Consider the following 15,340-nt stretch of genomic DNA (forward strand, 5'->3'; position numbering starts at 1 on the left):
CCTGTGTGCGGGGCCGTGCATTGACGTGCCCGCGCCCCTCTGATCAATTTCTCAAGGTGTTCTCTGCACAGCTGAAGATGGCGACAGATTAAATAGAAATAATAGGAGATCCAGCTGGGTGATCTCGGCCTGGGTGCACGGCAAGGAAGAGAAGGCATGGGAATATTCAGTCCTAGCAGCAGGATGCCCAGGGAGCAGAAGAACAGTGCCCATCAGAAGAGGAAGAGAAAACAATAAGGAGGGCACAGCCACCTTCCAAAGAGCGGAGGAGCACAAGCAGCCCGGAATCAGCAGGCAGGATGGGCAGCAGGTGCTAGGCACAGGGGGATGCTCTTACCTGGCTCTGATCTAGGTCCATAGGGGGGAGGGTGGGGGGATCTGCATGGGTTGTCCCTTGCATCCCCTGTGGACTTCTCCTTGATGTACTGTGCCCCGGGGGTGAATCTTTACAGAGGGAGGGGGGTTCTTTTTTTCTTGGTTGGCTTTCCCAATATTTCCTGCAATGGCCTGTTACTGAGTGACCCGGGCAGGGGCGGGTAGGGGAGGGGAGCTCCCATCCCTCCATCCACCATCCTATCCATCAATATTCTACTATTCTCCTCATCATCCTTTATCTGACCCTCCATCTCCTGGTGCACCCATCCCCCTCCCCTGATGATGCCCCTCTCTGCAGGCCCCCTCACCAGAGGCAGGTGACATTGTGCTGGTGGTAGGGAACCCACCACAAACATAGGGGGTGGGGAGAGACTGAGAGCACCCAGCCGCCGAATTCTCCCACCCCCTAAAATATGATCAGGGGGGCTTGGATGTATCCAAGGGAAGATGAGGCCGTCTTAAAGATCTGCTGGGAACCCCGACACAGCGACAAACCGTGCGCCGACTCCGAGAGGGCTCAGAGATGGCGCTTGTCCCTCGCCTCTCTCTTGTTCTTCACCGTCCTGCTGTCTAATCACCTCTGGTTGGTCTCTGCAGGGGCCAAAGCAAGAGGCAACTTCTCCTACAGCCACCAGCCGGGCCGGGGGGAGCAGGCCAACTCCAGCTTGCTGTCCCTCCAGAGCTTCCCAGGGGAGGGCAGGGGGTGCTGGGACAACTTCCTAAGCAATTTGACCAAATCTGCTGCTCATAGTCTGCATTGCACTGGTGCCAGGTCCTCTCACCTGGATACTGCCTGCACCAAATTGCATTTGCAAAGACATCGGGGGTCTGTTGCCTCCTCCTCTCCCCAATCCTCCTCCTCCTCCTCCTCAAGATCCTACTCCCCTTCCTCTACTTCCTACAACCAAAAGAGGAACTTTTTGAAGGCTTATTTTAACAATTTCACTCTGTCTTTTTGTGATACTTATACCATCCTGGACCTGCTGCTAGGCATGTCTAACCCGGACAGCCTGAACTGCAGCCTGGAGAACCTGATGGAGGACTTCATGGGGGCCCCTGCAGCTTCTTCTGCTGTCACTGACGATGAGGTGTGCAGCAACTGTATCCAAGCTTACCAGAGACTGGATCAACACGCTCAGGAAAAATACGAGGAGTTTGACTTTGTCTTAGAGAAGTACCTGCAATCTGGGGAGTACTCTGTCAGATCCTGCATAGGAGACTGCAAGGTAAGGAGGACCACCCTATACTGTCCACTCATTCGATACTCATCAACCGGATGAGGCTGTCAGGTTGGAGTGTATCAATAAATGCTACTCCAAAGGATGCTTGTGGTTATCTGTCACCAAATGCAAGATATTACTGAACTCAAGTAATCTACTTGTTCATATAGAGTTCGCCAGCAGACTGGCAATCATTAGATGTTGGCTACATTTTTTCACAGCAACAGCTGGAGGAAAGTTGCTTATTTCTATAGTAGAGAATCACTTAATTTCCTTGTGTTATGGAAGACTTCAGCTCTGAATATATGTTGAGAGTGCTAGTCAACTAAACCTTCCATGTGTCTTATTCATAAGGGTACCATAGAAAATCTTATTGGAATCTTTAATGGATACATGAGCTTTTCCCCTCTGTTATACTCAAACCGAGGTTATCAGCCTAATACTTCATGCTCAAGAATGATATGATTAAATGGATGGACAGACAGACATTAACTTACCATGCCATCCTTATTACACACATTCTTGGGATTATTCACAAAATTCTCGCATTATTACAGGACATTAGATCGGGCCAAGCCATCAATAACTCCCAATGGATCCATAGTGTGACTTGCTGTATAGTAATATATCCAAGTTCAAAGTATTTCATAGTAAAGCAAGTCATTTTCAACCTTCTACACAAATTCAGTCCTCAAGGGATCCCAACAGGTCATGTTTTCAGGATTTCCTCACTATTGCACAGGTGATGTAATTATTGATATTGCCACAGGTGTTTTTACTATAGGATATCCTGAAAACATGACCTGTTGGGATCCCTTGAGGACTGGAGTTGTGCACCCCTGTTCTAAACACTTTTTGGCCTTACTTTGTAGTGTCATTAAATCACACTTTCTTAAACCTGAAAAGTCACATTTACAAGTAGACCCATGGAAAATACTTGAGTACAATGATAAACATAATGTGACCTAATAAGACTTCTTAGAGGTGTATGGCTAAAGCTAGTGACTACTTATTGCAGGTCAGAAATGGGCAATGAATGTCAAGGAGCTGTGATTCATCCTTAAATATGTTTGGCTGTATAGAAGTGCTTTTGAGTTGCCCATTGAGACCAAAGTAAATTCCTACAGCAATTTTGGTAGCGTTTTGCTTAAAATATTGGGACTCGCTGTATATAAAGAGTAACGTTTCTTCAACAAGCAAGTAGAAATGATCTTAATATTTGGTATGTTATTGTGAATCTCACAAACTCTTATACAAGAAGTGTTTTTCGGTTGGTCCTTTAAGATGTGCACACTGCACTATATATCCTGACGCAGCAGTGGGAGGAGCACCGGGGATGTGTAACCCTGGACAAATTCCTTTATTGTGTAACCATGGGGAATTATTCCTGTTCCTGATTGGCTTGAGCACTGCTTGATTTCCAAGTAATGTGATAATGTGGAAGAGCTGACCATCAGTCTTTTTTGTACTGTAGTTTGCACACTGCATTGCACCTCATGGACTAAACACTGCCCGCAATACTACACTGCAGTGGTTTATTATGCCTGAGCAACCACACTATCCGCTTGTATGACTCTATGCTTCATGCACATTCCTTTCCAGAGCCAGAACATAAGAGAAGCATGGCCAAGTGCAGAATTGCACTGCAGCACAATATCGGCTGCTAGATCATAAAGTCTGTAATGTTGCTATGTACTATAGGAAATCTCATAGTATATTGTTAAAGCTTTATGCCTTATTGCTAGTACATTTATTTTAATGGTTGGCTGAAAAAAATAGCATTGCAAGAATTATTCTGAAGAGCCATTTATAATAACAGGCAAAGGTTAATGTTGACTTCAATGCCAGGGCTCATTAACTTGGGCATTCATCACTTGGGGGATCTGCTTACCTTGTGGCATTGCATAAAATTGTGCAAGAATGTTTATAGAGTTTGCTGCAGTTTACGCAAATTATTCATGATACGTCCATGAATCAGGAATAGTCTTTCTTCCATATTTTATGTCCTATCAATGCACAGCCAGAGCCGCCATGGAAAGTGTTGGCAAGACCCAGTGACTTTTTCATGAATTGTTATACCCCCGGCTCAGCTAATAAAACTTTAATTTCCTCAATTGACATTTGCACAATCTGTGGCTCTTGTGCCAGGCAGACGTGGTATGTGATAAATGCTGAGATTGGTTGACCTCTAACCCCTCTTACCAGCCTCTTTCTGTAATGGGCCACCCGGGCTGCTGCCTACTACAACAGAAACCAACAGAAACCATGGAAACTAAAACCGCCTGCCAGAAATTGCAGACGCCAACTCCTGCATTGCAATCAGGAGAGCCTGCTCTGTACCAGAGGGGGAAAAGGAGAGAGGGGGAGGAGGGAGCATGGAAGAGACACAGAAAGACACAAGCACAAATGGCTTGCAGAACAGAATAATACATATGGTTAGAATATAAAATGGTCATGATTACAGCCATGCAGTCAGTGCAGGTCACTGTATGTTATATACGTAGCATGATAGGATATGATAGCAGACATAAACTACTGTGGGAAACGCATATGAAACAGACAAGACACCTGAAGAATAGTGGAATGCTCTACGTAGGAGGGTTTCAAGCCCCTGACACCTGGTGCAGAGCATTAACCTGGGAGTTAGAACAAATCAGATTAAGCAGATGTTCTGATGTTCTTTAGGAATAGACATGTACAAAATGTGTCATTCCTGCTTTACTAGGCAGATTACAGGAAGAGTGCAACAAAGTAACGCTCAGCTATAAATAGTGTTGTATGTTTCTAGTTTTATTGATACTTGCTCTTTAAACAAGATTTGGCAGTCAGAGCTCATGCACATGCATCCATATCACATACACTGGCAATGGATTTCAATTGGGCCATTCATACTAGAAAAGGATTTGGCTGTTTACAGCTATTTTCTATTTGGTGATATATATATATATATATATATATATATATATATATATATATATATATATATATAATTACAGCATACTCCATTGGATGCAATATATTAGATCATGTTCTTACTTTTAAGGAACGTTTTTAGAAGAACTTGGTTCGTTACACGTAGGGCCTTATTTAGAATTTGTGCTGCTCTAGGCACTTTTAGTGCTCATGCTCCCCTATTGGTGCATCATGTTAAAGCTGCTGCCCATGTACCTTAGATATCTGTTGGGCAAATACTCGTTAGACGACAGCTATGTTTCCCAATTCTTCCATATACATGCACGCTGAGCCATGGGTTTTCATTGGGGAAAAGGAATTTAACTCCGACTGGACCATACATAGAGCAACAAAGCCAGATTACTATATAAATATGGTAACAAAAACAAGCTTACTATATGTGTATAGTAACAGAACTGAGCTTGATACATTGATATGGTACCAGAACTGAGCTTATTACATAGATACTATAACAGAAGTAAGCTTACTACATTGACACATTAGCAGAACTAAGCTTACTACATAGATGCAGTACCAGAATCAAGCTTATTACATAGATACAATAGCAGAAACAAGCTTACTACATAGGCACATTAGCAAAGCTAAGCTTATTACATAGATATAGTACCTGAACCAAGCTTATTACATAGACACAGTACCAGAACCAAGTTTACATTTGCTTCTGTTAGGAAGAAGATATATCCAATGGAATTGTTTAAAAAATGGACCCACCCAAAACAAACATATAGTAGACCTATAGTTGCATCCTCTTTTCCCGCATGCTGTGGGAAAATTGAGCAGCATGAACTGACTTGCGGTGCAGATTTTAGATCCATAGTATATCAATTCATGCTGTGAATTTCACCTCTTCAAATGAGGGGACAAAATCCACAGTGAATCTGTGCTCAATATTTGGCAAATCTGTATGTAAGGGCTTATTCGCGCAGCTTAAATCGGACACTGTTTTTTCAGCTGGCTGATATACACTACAATCTGATGCATTGGATTCCAATGCATCAGATCACACAGGCGTATTCCCACGGCATAAAAGCGCCCAGCTGGGTGCTTTTACACCAGGCAGGAAAGCTAGCCCTGGAACTATCTTTCTGGCCGGACTACGGCTGCTGCCATAGACTCCTATGGGAGCCAATGAGAGCGGCCAAAGAAGGGAAGTGGGAGGGAGTTTAGCAGTGTGACTGCTAAACTCCCTCTCCCTTCTCTTCTCCTCTATCCTCCCTTTCGGCTGTTTGCAATGGGAAGGGGTGGGACGTGGCTGAGCTAAGCTCCACCCCTGCTTCATCCCCTTCACATTGCAAACAGCCAGAAGGGAAGATAGAGGAGGTGAGCCAGCAAGGAGGAGGGAAGGGGGAGACAGTGTAGCAGAGCTGCGCTGTCTCTCTGCCCCTGATGGCATATACGCCGAGCCAGGTGAAGTGAATCACATTTATCATTTCATTATAATGGCACCTATCAAGAAGTTCTATATATTAGGCAGCAAGTGAACAGTCAGATCTTAGAGTTTACAGGAGCATTCACATGGAGTGATTTGGATGCGGAAAAAACTGAGTGCCTTTTTGCTGTGTTTGCAAAAAAAAAACACAAGCATGGCAAAACCATGGCAAACAATGCACACTTTTCTTTTATTCACGGCAAACAACACAACAGGGAATAACCAAAATAAACCCCATACCTGTCTAGCCTACAGGTACTATGTGTCAGGCCTACTGCCTACATGCCCAAAACAGATATATCTTCACTCAGGTAGCCCCACAGGCCTATAGCATAGTTTGGGAGCCATGTGTAACTTAAAAGCCTCTTATTTAAAGGAGCCATGCCACTGGACTTCTAGTGGGCCTAATTGGTCAGCTCAAACCATGGATCGGTGGAGGCGGAGCATGCCCTTTTCTTCCCAACTCCATCAATCCAGGGGTATCATCAATGCAGATGCATAAGGCTGGCTCCACACAGGGCGATTGCGATTTTGCCAAGAGAAAATTGCGGCAAAATCGCATCTTTATTCACTAAGTTTTGTGAGTGTCAGCAATGCTTTTTTGGAGAATAATCTCACATCGCATCGCTGCCGCCCACGATAAAATTGTGCAACAAATTTGCGCAATTATTTAATTTCATAAGTCAATGGGACTTCGTAATGTTAAAATTGCATCGCAATGCACGTTTGTAGCATTGCGATAAAAAGAAGCCTTCATAGGAATACATGAGGGATTAAAAAAGTAGCACATTGCAGAAAAATAGGGCAAGCCACGATTTTTTATCCCCTCAACATCGCATCAGTGAAAACATCGCAGATGAGAAGGAAACCATTGTAAATCATTGTTTTTATATTCTGCTTTTTTACTGACTATCGCAGCAGGCGAAAACCGCATGATTTTCTCGCCCGTGTGGAGTCAGCCTATGTGTAACATGAAGAGGTGCAGGTTGTTACTAGAGATGAGCGAGCACCCAAATGCTCGGGTCCGCGTTATTCGATTTGAGCTTTTCGTAAAATTCGAGAGCTCTACTCGAGTAACGAACCCCATTGACTACAATGGGAGACTCGAGCATTTTTGTATGTGGGACGCCGGGTGACAAGCTTTTTTTTTATTTCCTAGGTTCGTTCTCTCTCTCTCCAGCCAGCCAGCCAAAAGTTTGTCAATGACGCGCAATGCATCGCGGCGGGGAGGGGCTAAAACAGGCACGTCACAGCGGGGAGGAGCCAAAAACTGGGACGGGGTCAAACATGGCTTGATGCTCGTTCGAGTAACGAGCACCATCGAGTACGCTAATGCTCGAAAGAGCATCAAGCTCGGCAGAGTATGTTCGCTCAACTCTAGTTGTGAACATATTCACACAATGTTCCATGCCTACAATTATAGTGAACATTTTCCTTTTCTTTAGGACAAACAGGAGTTCTGGGAACTTTCACTGCTCCTAAACCTAGACAATTGTCACTTATGGGAATCGGACACTATATCAAATGGAAAATGACTTTCTATAGTGGTTGGAACCCTATGCATTGCCAATTACAGGAAGCCTCCTTATGGAAATACCACCTTCCTATCTACTATTATGATTGTATCTAGCTGTTATTGTTAGCCATTTAGTCGTTCACGACCTTCGGTGACCCTAAAGGCGAGCTGCCTCCATGTTTTTCGGTTTTGCACTGCTTCTTTCAGTTGGTTGATATCCTTGCCAGTATCAGCTCTGACAGTATCATTATTATTATCTTGATAGTCATGTTCTTTTCCGATGCAAATTCAGAATAGAATATTCTCTACATGGCTAAATATGAAGCTATTTAGATCTTCATGATCTAAACAGACATGTCAGTTCACCCAGTTTTCCAGGGACTCACCCTATTTTCAGCCTTCCTCACCCAGTTACCCTGTGATATGTGTGGTTTTCACCCTGTTGCCAGGAAGGGAGGCTAAAATACTGTAGGTCACAGATACAGTAAAAAGACAAAATCAATCATTGTGTATTGGATTCATGCCATAAACAAAGGCCTATATAATTCCCTTCTTCATTCCTGACTTTTGCTCAATTTTGGGCATTGGGTCCTGATGCCATTCAGTATCAGGGCATAGTGTGTGGTGGTGCACACAACATCCAGAGGGTGAACAGCATTAGAAACCACAACAGCCATGCTCAAAGCTAAACAAGGGCGAGGAGGGGAAGTATATAGTCCTGTCCGTGGACTAAATAATAGTTTTTGGTCTGATACATAGGGGTCTGTGGTTTGATTATATTTAGTGGGTCTGGTTTGTGGTCTCAATTTCAGGGCTTTTGCCATTGATGACCTATCCTCAGGCTACATCATCAATATTTGATCGACAGAGATCCACAGCCATCAACTGATATCTTGGCCCACTGTCAGTGTAGCAGAGCCAAACGTCATCATTAGGTTGAAAGCAGGAAGTCTGATGGCACTGCTTTGCTCCTATTGAAATCAACCTAACCCGAATAATGATTAATATAAGGGGTTGGGTTGATTTTAACATAGGAGTCCAAATATTTTAAGATAAGCCAACCACTTTTGGAAAGGCCATTCCAATCTTGCCATGACCTGCAGCTTAAGTATCACCCTGTGAATGGCTCTCAGAGCTTGATATCTCTGTACTGGATTTCTTAAATAATGTTCTGCCTCTTATCAATCATACTTCCCTTTTAGGTAGGCTTGGCATATAGTAGTGTTGGCCATCCTAGCACCTTATGGAGGCCATTAAATATGTCCTGAGTCTACCCAAGGGCAGCACGTACTATTCAATGTGTCAGAAAAAACACGTTTCCTTAAGGAGAAGGGGCAGGTTGCACAGAAGTTGGCAATTACATTATTCCTTTTATCATTATTCTTTCTTTCTGTTGTAATATCAGGGGCACTTTATGACTTTCACAGAGATAAAAAAGCAAAGGAAAAACAGACTAGAAAGTTTCTGTATGATGACTTACATGATGTGCGAGTGTTGTGTGATGTTTGTAATACCTTTCTATCTGATATTTGCATAGATGATTCTATAGACTTACCTCCAGTACACTGGCTCCTATGCTGCTTAAAGTAACATACTGTAGAATTCCCTAAGCCAGTATTAGAAACATTGCTATTCCAACACCAACTCTAGAATCCAAGGAGAGACTCTTGCATCCTGGACATTTTTTAGGGCTCTTTCACATCAGCGCTCTGAGATCCATTTTTAAACAATGGAACGGCTAGCGAAATGTAATTCAAACGAAAACCATAATTTACATGTTTTTTTACCAGATCTGGTAAACATCAGTTTAAAAATGGACAGTTTTAGCAGTTTGTTTGCATTTGCTTCTGTTTACATTTGTTCTTAATGGATCCGTTTTGTATGTTTTTGTCTGTCTAACCTTCGTGCATGCTCATTTTAACACAGATCCATTAAATCGATATCAAAAACAAATGGAAACCTTTCCATTCACTTCTGCCATCCACTGACTATAATGTAAAAAGAAACTATGTATCCTTCCTTTCTATTTGATTTCCATTTCTTTCATGGAAACAATAGCACAGCATTCTGCGCTATTATTTCCATTAAAAAAAAACTGAATTTAAATGGAATTCACTGCCAAGGACTTATCTCATATCTCTTTACAGAATGGCATTTCAGTGCGGATGAAATACGTCCTTGCTGCAAACACCTATATCTCAGGATATATTGGACTTAGAACTTTGATTTTTGTCTTGTTTTAATTATGGGATTATGGTTATACCTGCAATAAAGCCTGAGACATGAGAGGTTAAAGGAAACCTGTCAAGTCCTATGCGCACCATTAACTAAGTTATAGTGCTTTCAGGACAGAGAACATGGAGTTTTGGTGTGTACTTTTTATTAGAGATGAGCGAACGTACTCGTTTCGAGTAATTACTCGATCGAGTACCGCTATTTTCGAGTGCTTCAGTACTCGGGTGAAAAGATTCTGCTGGCGCCGGGGGGCGGCATGGCGGCGCCGGGGGTAGCAGCGGGGAACAGGGGGGAGCCCTCTCCCCCCCACTCCCCGCTGCATCCCCCCACTCACCCACGGTGCCCCCCGAATCTTTTCGCCCGAGTACGGAAGTACTCGAAAATCACGGTACTCGGGCGAAAAAGGGGCATGGCCGAGTATGCTCGCTCATCTCTACTTTTTATACTTACCCTGCCGGACATTCTCATGCTATTAGTCCTTGAAGTCAACACTCAGTCTATGAGCATGACTTTGTTTCTTGTGTGCACACTCCCAAAATTGCAAGCTGCATATACTCTCCCTGCATCTCTCAATTCTGCAGCCTATATCATATGTAGAGCTGATATTTTGGTTTTGTTTTACAGCCTAGACCCTTGACTTAAAAAAAGCCTATAATCTCTAGTATTGATAGGATACAGAAAGTTGAAGTACAACCCCCCTCAAGAAGGAGTTTATTTTCACTTCATTGGAGAACTGTCAGGGAGTTGTCAGCTGCAGGGAGAAGAGTGGAGACTCACATCAGATCTTCCTATCTGATCTATGTACAAGTGTAGACCACTCCAGGGAGGGTAACACGAAGTTTTATTCATCTTACGCCACAACGACCCTTGATAATCAGAGAGCATACTTGCTCTCTGATTGTCACATGTAGGGGGCTTTTTTTCCTTCAGCAAAGGAATGAATAGATGAGAATTTGTCCATCTAATCACCCTTCGCCACTGAATTTCGACAGATTATTGATTCCATGACCCAGATGCTGGCCAGGGTCCTGATCGCAGTGTCACAAATAATCGCACTATGTACACAAACCTCAATACAATTTGTGTATTTTACACTGCCCTTGTCCTGTCCATACTTGATCTTTAGCATAAGATATGCTGTCAACTTCTCTAGTGATGTCCCTTACACACTACAGTCACAGCAATAACAAATATTATCAAAGAGCAATACATTTCTGACACATGGTAAAGATTACCATCAGTCACAAAAGACATTTTCACCCACTGACTGTCACTATAAATCATTGCCTTCAACTAGTTCCGCCAAAAAAAAAAATCAGTATTTACCGGCTTTCACATGGGCATAATACAGTTGTTATTCTGCTCATATTACCCTACACTCAAACCTCCCATAGTTCATCAGAACAGAGTTCCGATGCTGCTGATCATAGGAGATTTGGATGGTGAGTCCATATAATTTTCCACCCATCTGAAAGCGTCCTTTGTTCACACATTACATTAGGGTTTACACGGTTACAGTGAAATGATCTCCAATTTAATTTGCATGCAAAAATTGGTTTGCACATTCCTGCTGTTCTAGCTTTTCGTTGACACATGCACCTGTGAACGTAGGCATGTGTGGTATGTATCAGCTCCTCACATCTGACAGTTTTTGCTGAGTACATCTTGTTTGTATCAGGGGTCCACGAATTACAAAACTTGGATTTTCATGCTGTCTTTACTTGTAATCACTATTTGATGCAAAGTTGCATGAAGGTGCTTGTGTGAATAACTTCTTAAATGTCATTTTTATAAACCATATGCTGTGCATTCTCAATAAAATTTAGATTTTAGTAGCATAGTAGCTCTCTGCCGTGTGCAGTATATCTTTGTAACACTTATGGATGATATCCAAATATCATGTTCATAGATGATTGTGATAAATATGGAAATTGCACCATGTGATCTATTTTTTTATTATTTTTTTACATCGTATTTTATGTACATCTTTGTTTGCATGTGAATTTTAGGAGAAAATGTATATTTTAATGCATTTTCAAAAAAAAAAGATTTGCTGTTTCTAACAAAGTTATATGAAGGTAGACGTACTTGTCAATAGTCCATTGATACAACTGGGAAAGATGGGGTGAATTTTGAAGAGTGCGTAATTCCTATTTTGTAGGTTGTTAATTTTGTTTAAACTTCCAGTTTAAAATCAGATTTTTGGTCTTTCCAGTTCTGGCAACGTTTTTTTGAAGATCTATTAATGAAGACATTGGCCTAAGTGCTACATATGCACTCTGCACATATTGAGCTTTTAGATTTAGGCCTCGGTCAGACGGGAGTTTTTTCGTGCGCTTTGCGAATCGCATGACGGATGCGCATCCGCAAATCGCGTGACCGGGGCCGACGATTCACCGAAAAATCTGCAGCTAGCAGCGTTTTCGGCGAAACGAGCCCGATCAAAGGAGTGCTGTCCGCTGTTCGCCCATTGAATTCAATGGAGCCAGCAATACACCCGGCTCCATTGAAAGTAATGGACTGCCGGCGAGCGCTGGATGAATTTTCGGGAAGGGCTTAAAAATATAAGCCCTTCCCTGAAAAGCATCCTAAAATGTGTAAAAACAAAAAAAAAATGTATACTCACCTTTTCCCTGCACCCGGAGTTCAGCCGCGTCTGGCCGGCAGTTCTCCTGAACTGCTCTGTGCAGTATTCAGCAGGCGGGGATTTAAAATCACCGCCTTCTGAATGGGCTGCCTCTGATTGGTCACAGCCCTCACCAATCAGAGGCAGCTCTCACTCACCCATTCATGAATTCATGAATGAGTGAGTGAGTGCTGCCTCTGATTGGCTGAGCGCAGGGACCTATTAGGGGTAGCTCTCAGCTGTCATTCAATAGCGATCCTTAGGCATGTGTTTCACTCGCATCAGAGGATTGGCAAAGGGAAACATCGCATCACACTTGCAGGCAAATCGCACAGCATGCGATGACATGTAGGCTGGGTTCACATGGGGCGGATTTTCGTCGGAAATCTCGCGGTTTGGCCGCAGCAAAAACAGCGAGATTTCCGCCGGGAGAACCACCGCGGTTTAAGCCGCGGCGGCTTTGAAGCGGCCCGGCCGCGCTGTGGCCGGCGCTCCCATAGAGGAGAGCGCGGCCGCAGCGAAGAATGGACATGCTGCTTCTATCGAAACCGCGGCTGCGGCCGCCGCAGCCGCGGTTTCAACCAGATTTACCGCAGCGGATTAGCCGTCCCGTGTGGACGAGATTTCTGAGAAATTTCATCCACATGGCTGGCTAATCCCGGGATTAGCGGCCGCGGGCGGTTTTGCCGCGGGCGGATCTGCTGCGGCAAAACCGCGGCAAATCCACCCTGTGTGACCCTAGCCGTAATGTTTTCAAAGGTCCCATTGAAAACAATGGGCGAGACGTTCCAGGAGAACGCCAAGAGATAGAACATGCTACAAGTCTTGCAACGGACAAAAGTTGCTCGAGATTCTCGTCCTTGTGGATGCAGCCTAACGAAAACATACATTTGCAAAATGGACCCTCATGAGTTATTATACATACCTTGGCTCTCTGTTTTCCTGCAAGTACCGAGTCAAGACTGATGTTTTTGGGTGGTTTACCATTGCCTTCCTCAGTTATCTTTTACCCACCATTTTATTGACCTCTGAAGGATAGAAGGCTGATTCAGCCTTGAGCTCGCTACCTGAACTATGCAGAGATTGAACAACCTTCAAGTGGTGAGCGAGATGTTAGGACTGCATTTCTGCTGCCCTAACACTCTGCACCACATGAGGCTTGTTTTCCTGGTAGATGCCTACAAATTCCCATTTTCTATGAGAGCTATACTGAAAAATGCATCGGCGGTTGCCATTACTGATATTACTGGCATCCATGCATTCTGTTTAGAACTGGTGAACTCTACTCACCTACATGGGTTGGTCCTTGTGCAGGTTCTTTACTACTTACTTTGTAAAGGCTTTCCACAGATATCTTTTATGGCTTGTGTATGACTTATTGGAGAAAGTAATTTCTAAATTTCCTTATCCATGTTTTAACTGTCCAAGAATTCCGGGAGCATTCATGTTCTAATGAAACTTTATATGAGTTTTTGAGATATTACTTGCATATATCTTGTTTTTAGGGATCTGAACGCGAAGTGAAGTGATATTGCCCATATATAAGCATTTCCTGACACTTGAGTATGGTCAGATTGGCTAAAGTTTGGTCTACTTGTCTCATTTATTGGCAACCTTAAGGGCTCCTTCACACTTGTGATCGCGATATCACCACAAGAAATCTCATGAGATGCCTGAGTGTCAGCGATGCTTTTTCTTGCTTACGATTTTCTTGTGGGTTTTTCTCACGATAGACAATAGGAGTTACTAATGTTAAAAACACATCAGATTGCATGAAAATCACAAGTTCGTGCGATGCGATAAAAAGGAGGCTCCATAGGGAGACATGGAAGATTAAAAAAAAAACAAAACGCAAAAAGATAGAACAATAGAACATACTGCGATTATCAAATCTGCAACATTGCAGGACAGAAAACATCACAGATGGGAATTAAACCATTGAAAAGCACGGGTTTCATAATTGTTGTCTCGCACAATCGCATTACACAAAAATCATGCAATTTTATCACAAGTGTGAAGGCAGGCTAATGCCAGCTGACGTAGACCGCTGGATTGGGCTATTAGCAATCACTGCACTGAATAATACTGTTTTATCTTTGCTTAGAACTCTGTTTTGTGCTTCTGTTGCTCCTCATAAAAAAAAAAAAATTAGGAATAAACTGATAATTGGATATCACTAGTCCTCGTGTCAGACAGTCTGACAGCACTGATTGGACAATGTTAGACTGTATAGAGTCACACCTCCAACTGGTAACACCCATTTGTCAATTTATTCATAACGTTCCAGGCGGAAAAACAGAAGGAAAAAAAAATGATGCAGAATTGTTATTTAATATATATTTATTTACTAAAAACAAACATGTTAAGATTGGTGAACAGTCCATTTTTTAAATGTTGTGCTTGTTTCAGGTCCTTAGGGCTATCTCACATGAGCATTTTCTCCTGTGCGCCGCGGGTGTATCTCCTGCACAGAGAGCATGTAGCAATACACAATGCAGTGGTGAATAGAAAGAAACTTTCTCTGTATGACTATAAGTGATACAATATTGGAGCAAGAGGAGAATTTATTGCAGAAAACTGACTCCTTGAAAGCAGGCTCTAGTACCCTGTTGTACCGTCTCTAGCTTGGATACAAGATATGATACAGGTGGGCAGGGAGGCTCTAGTATCCTGTTGTACTGTCTCTAGATTGGATGCAAGATGTGATATAAGTGGGCATTGCGGTTCTAGTGCCCTGTTGTACCACCTCTAGTTTGGATACAAGAAGTGATATGGCAGGGCATTGAGGCTCTAGTACCCTGTTGGGCCACCTCTAACTTGGATATGAGATGTGATACGGGAGGGCATTGAGGCTCTAGTACCCTGTTGTACCACCTTTAGCTTGGATACAAGATGTGATACAGGAGGGCATGGAGGCTCTAGTACCCTGTTGTACCGCCTCTAGATTGGATGCAAGATGTGATATG

General features: G+C 43.1%; 1 protein-coding gene across 1 annotated transcript in view; it reads left to right on the forward strand.

Moving 5' to 3' along the window:
* The first annotated feature begins 788 nt into the window (after positions 1–788).
* NALF2 (NALCN channel auxiliary factor 2) overlaps positions 789–15,340 on the forward strand; it is a 191,157-nt gene continuing 176,605 nt past the window's right edge. The window contains exon 1 of the mRNA XM_066579798.1: positions 789–1,601. Within this exon, the coding sequence (XP_066435895.1) occupies positions 789–1,601 (813 nt within the window). The remainder of the gene's footprint in view (positions 1,602–15,340) is intronic.

Source organism: Eleutherodactylus coqui, chromosome 10 (genome assembly GCF_035609145.1).
Source record: "Eleutherodactylus coqui strain aEleCoq1 chromosome 10, aEleCoq1.hap1, whole genome shotgun sequence".
Taxonomy (NCBI): domain Eukaryota; kingdom Metazoa; phylum Chordata; class Amphibia; order Anura; family Eleutherodactylidae; genus Eleutherodactylus; species Eleutherodactylus coqui.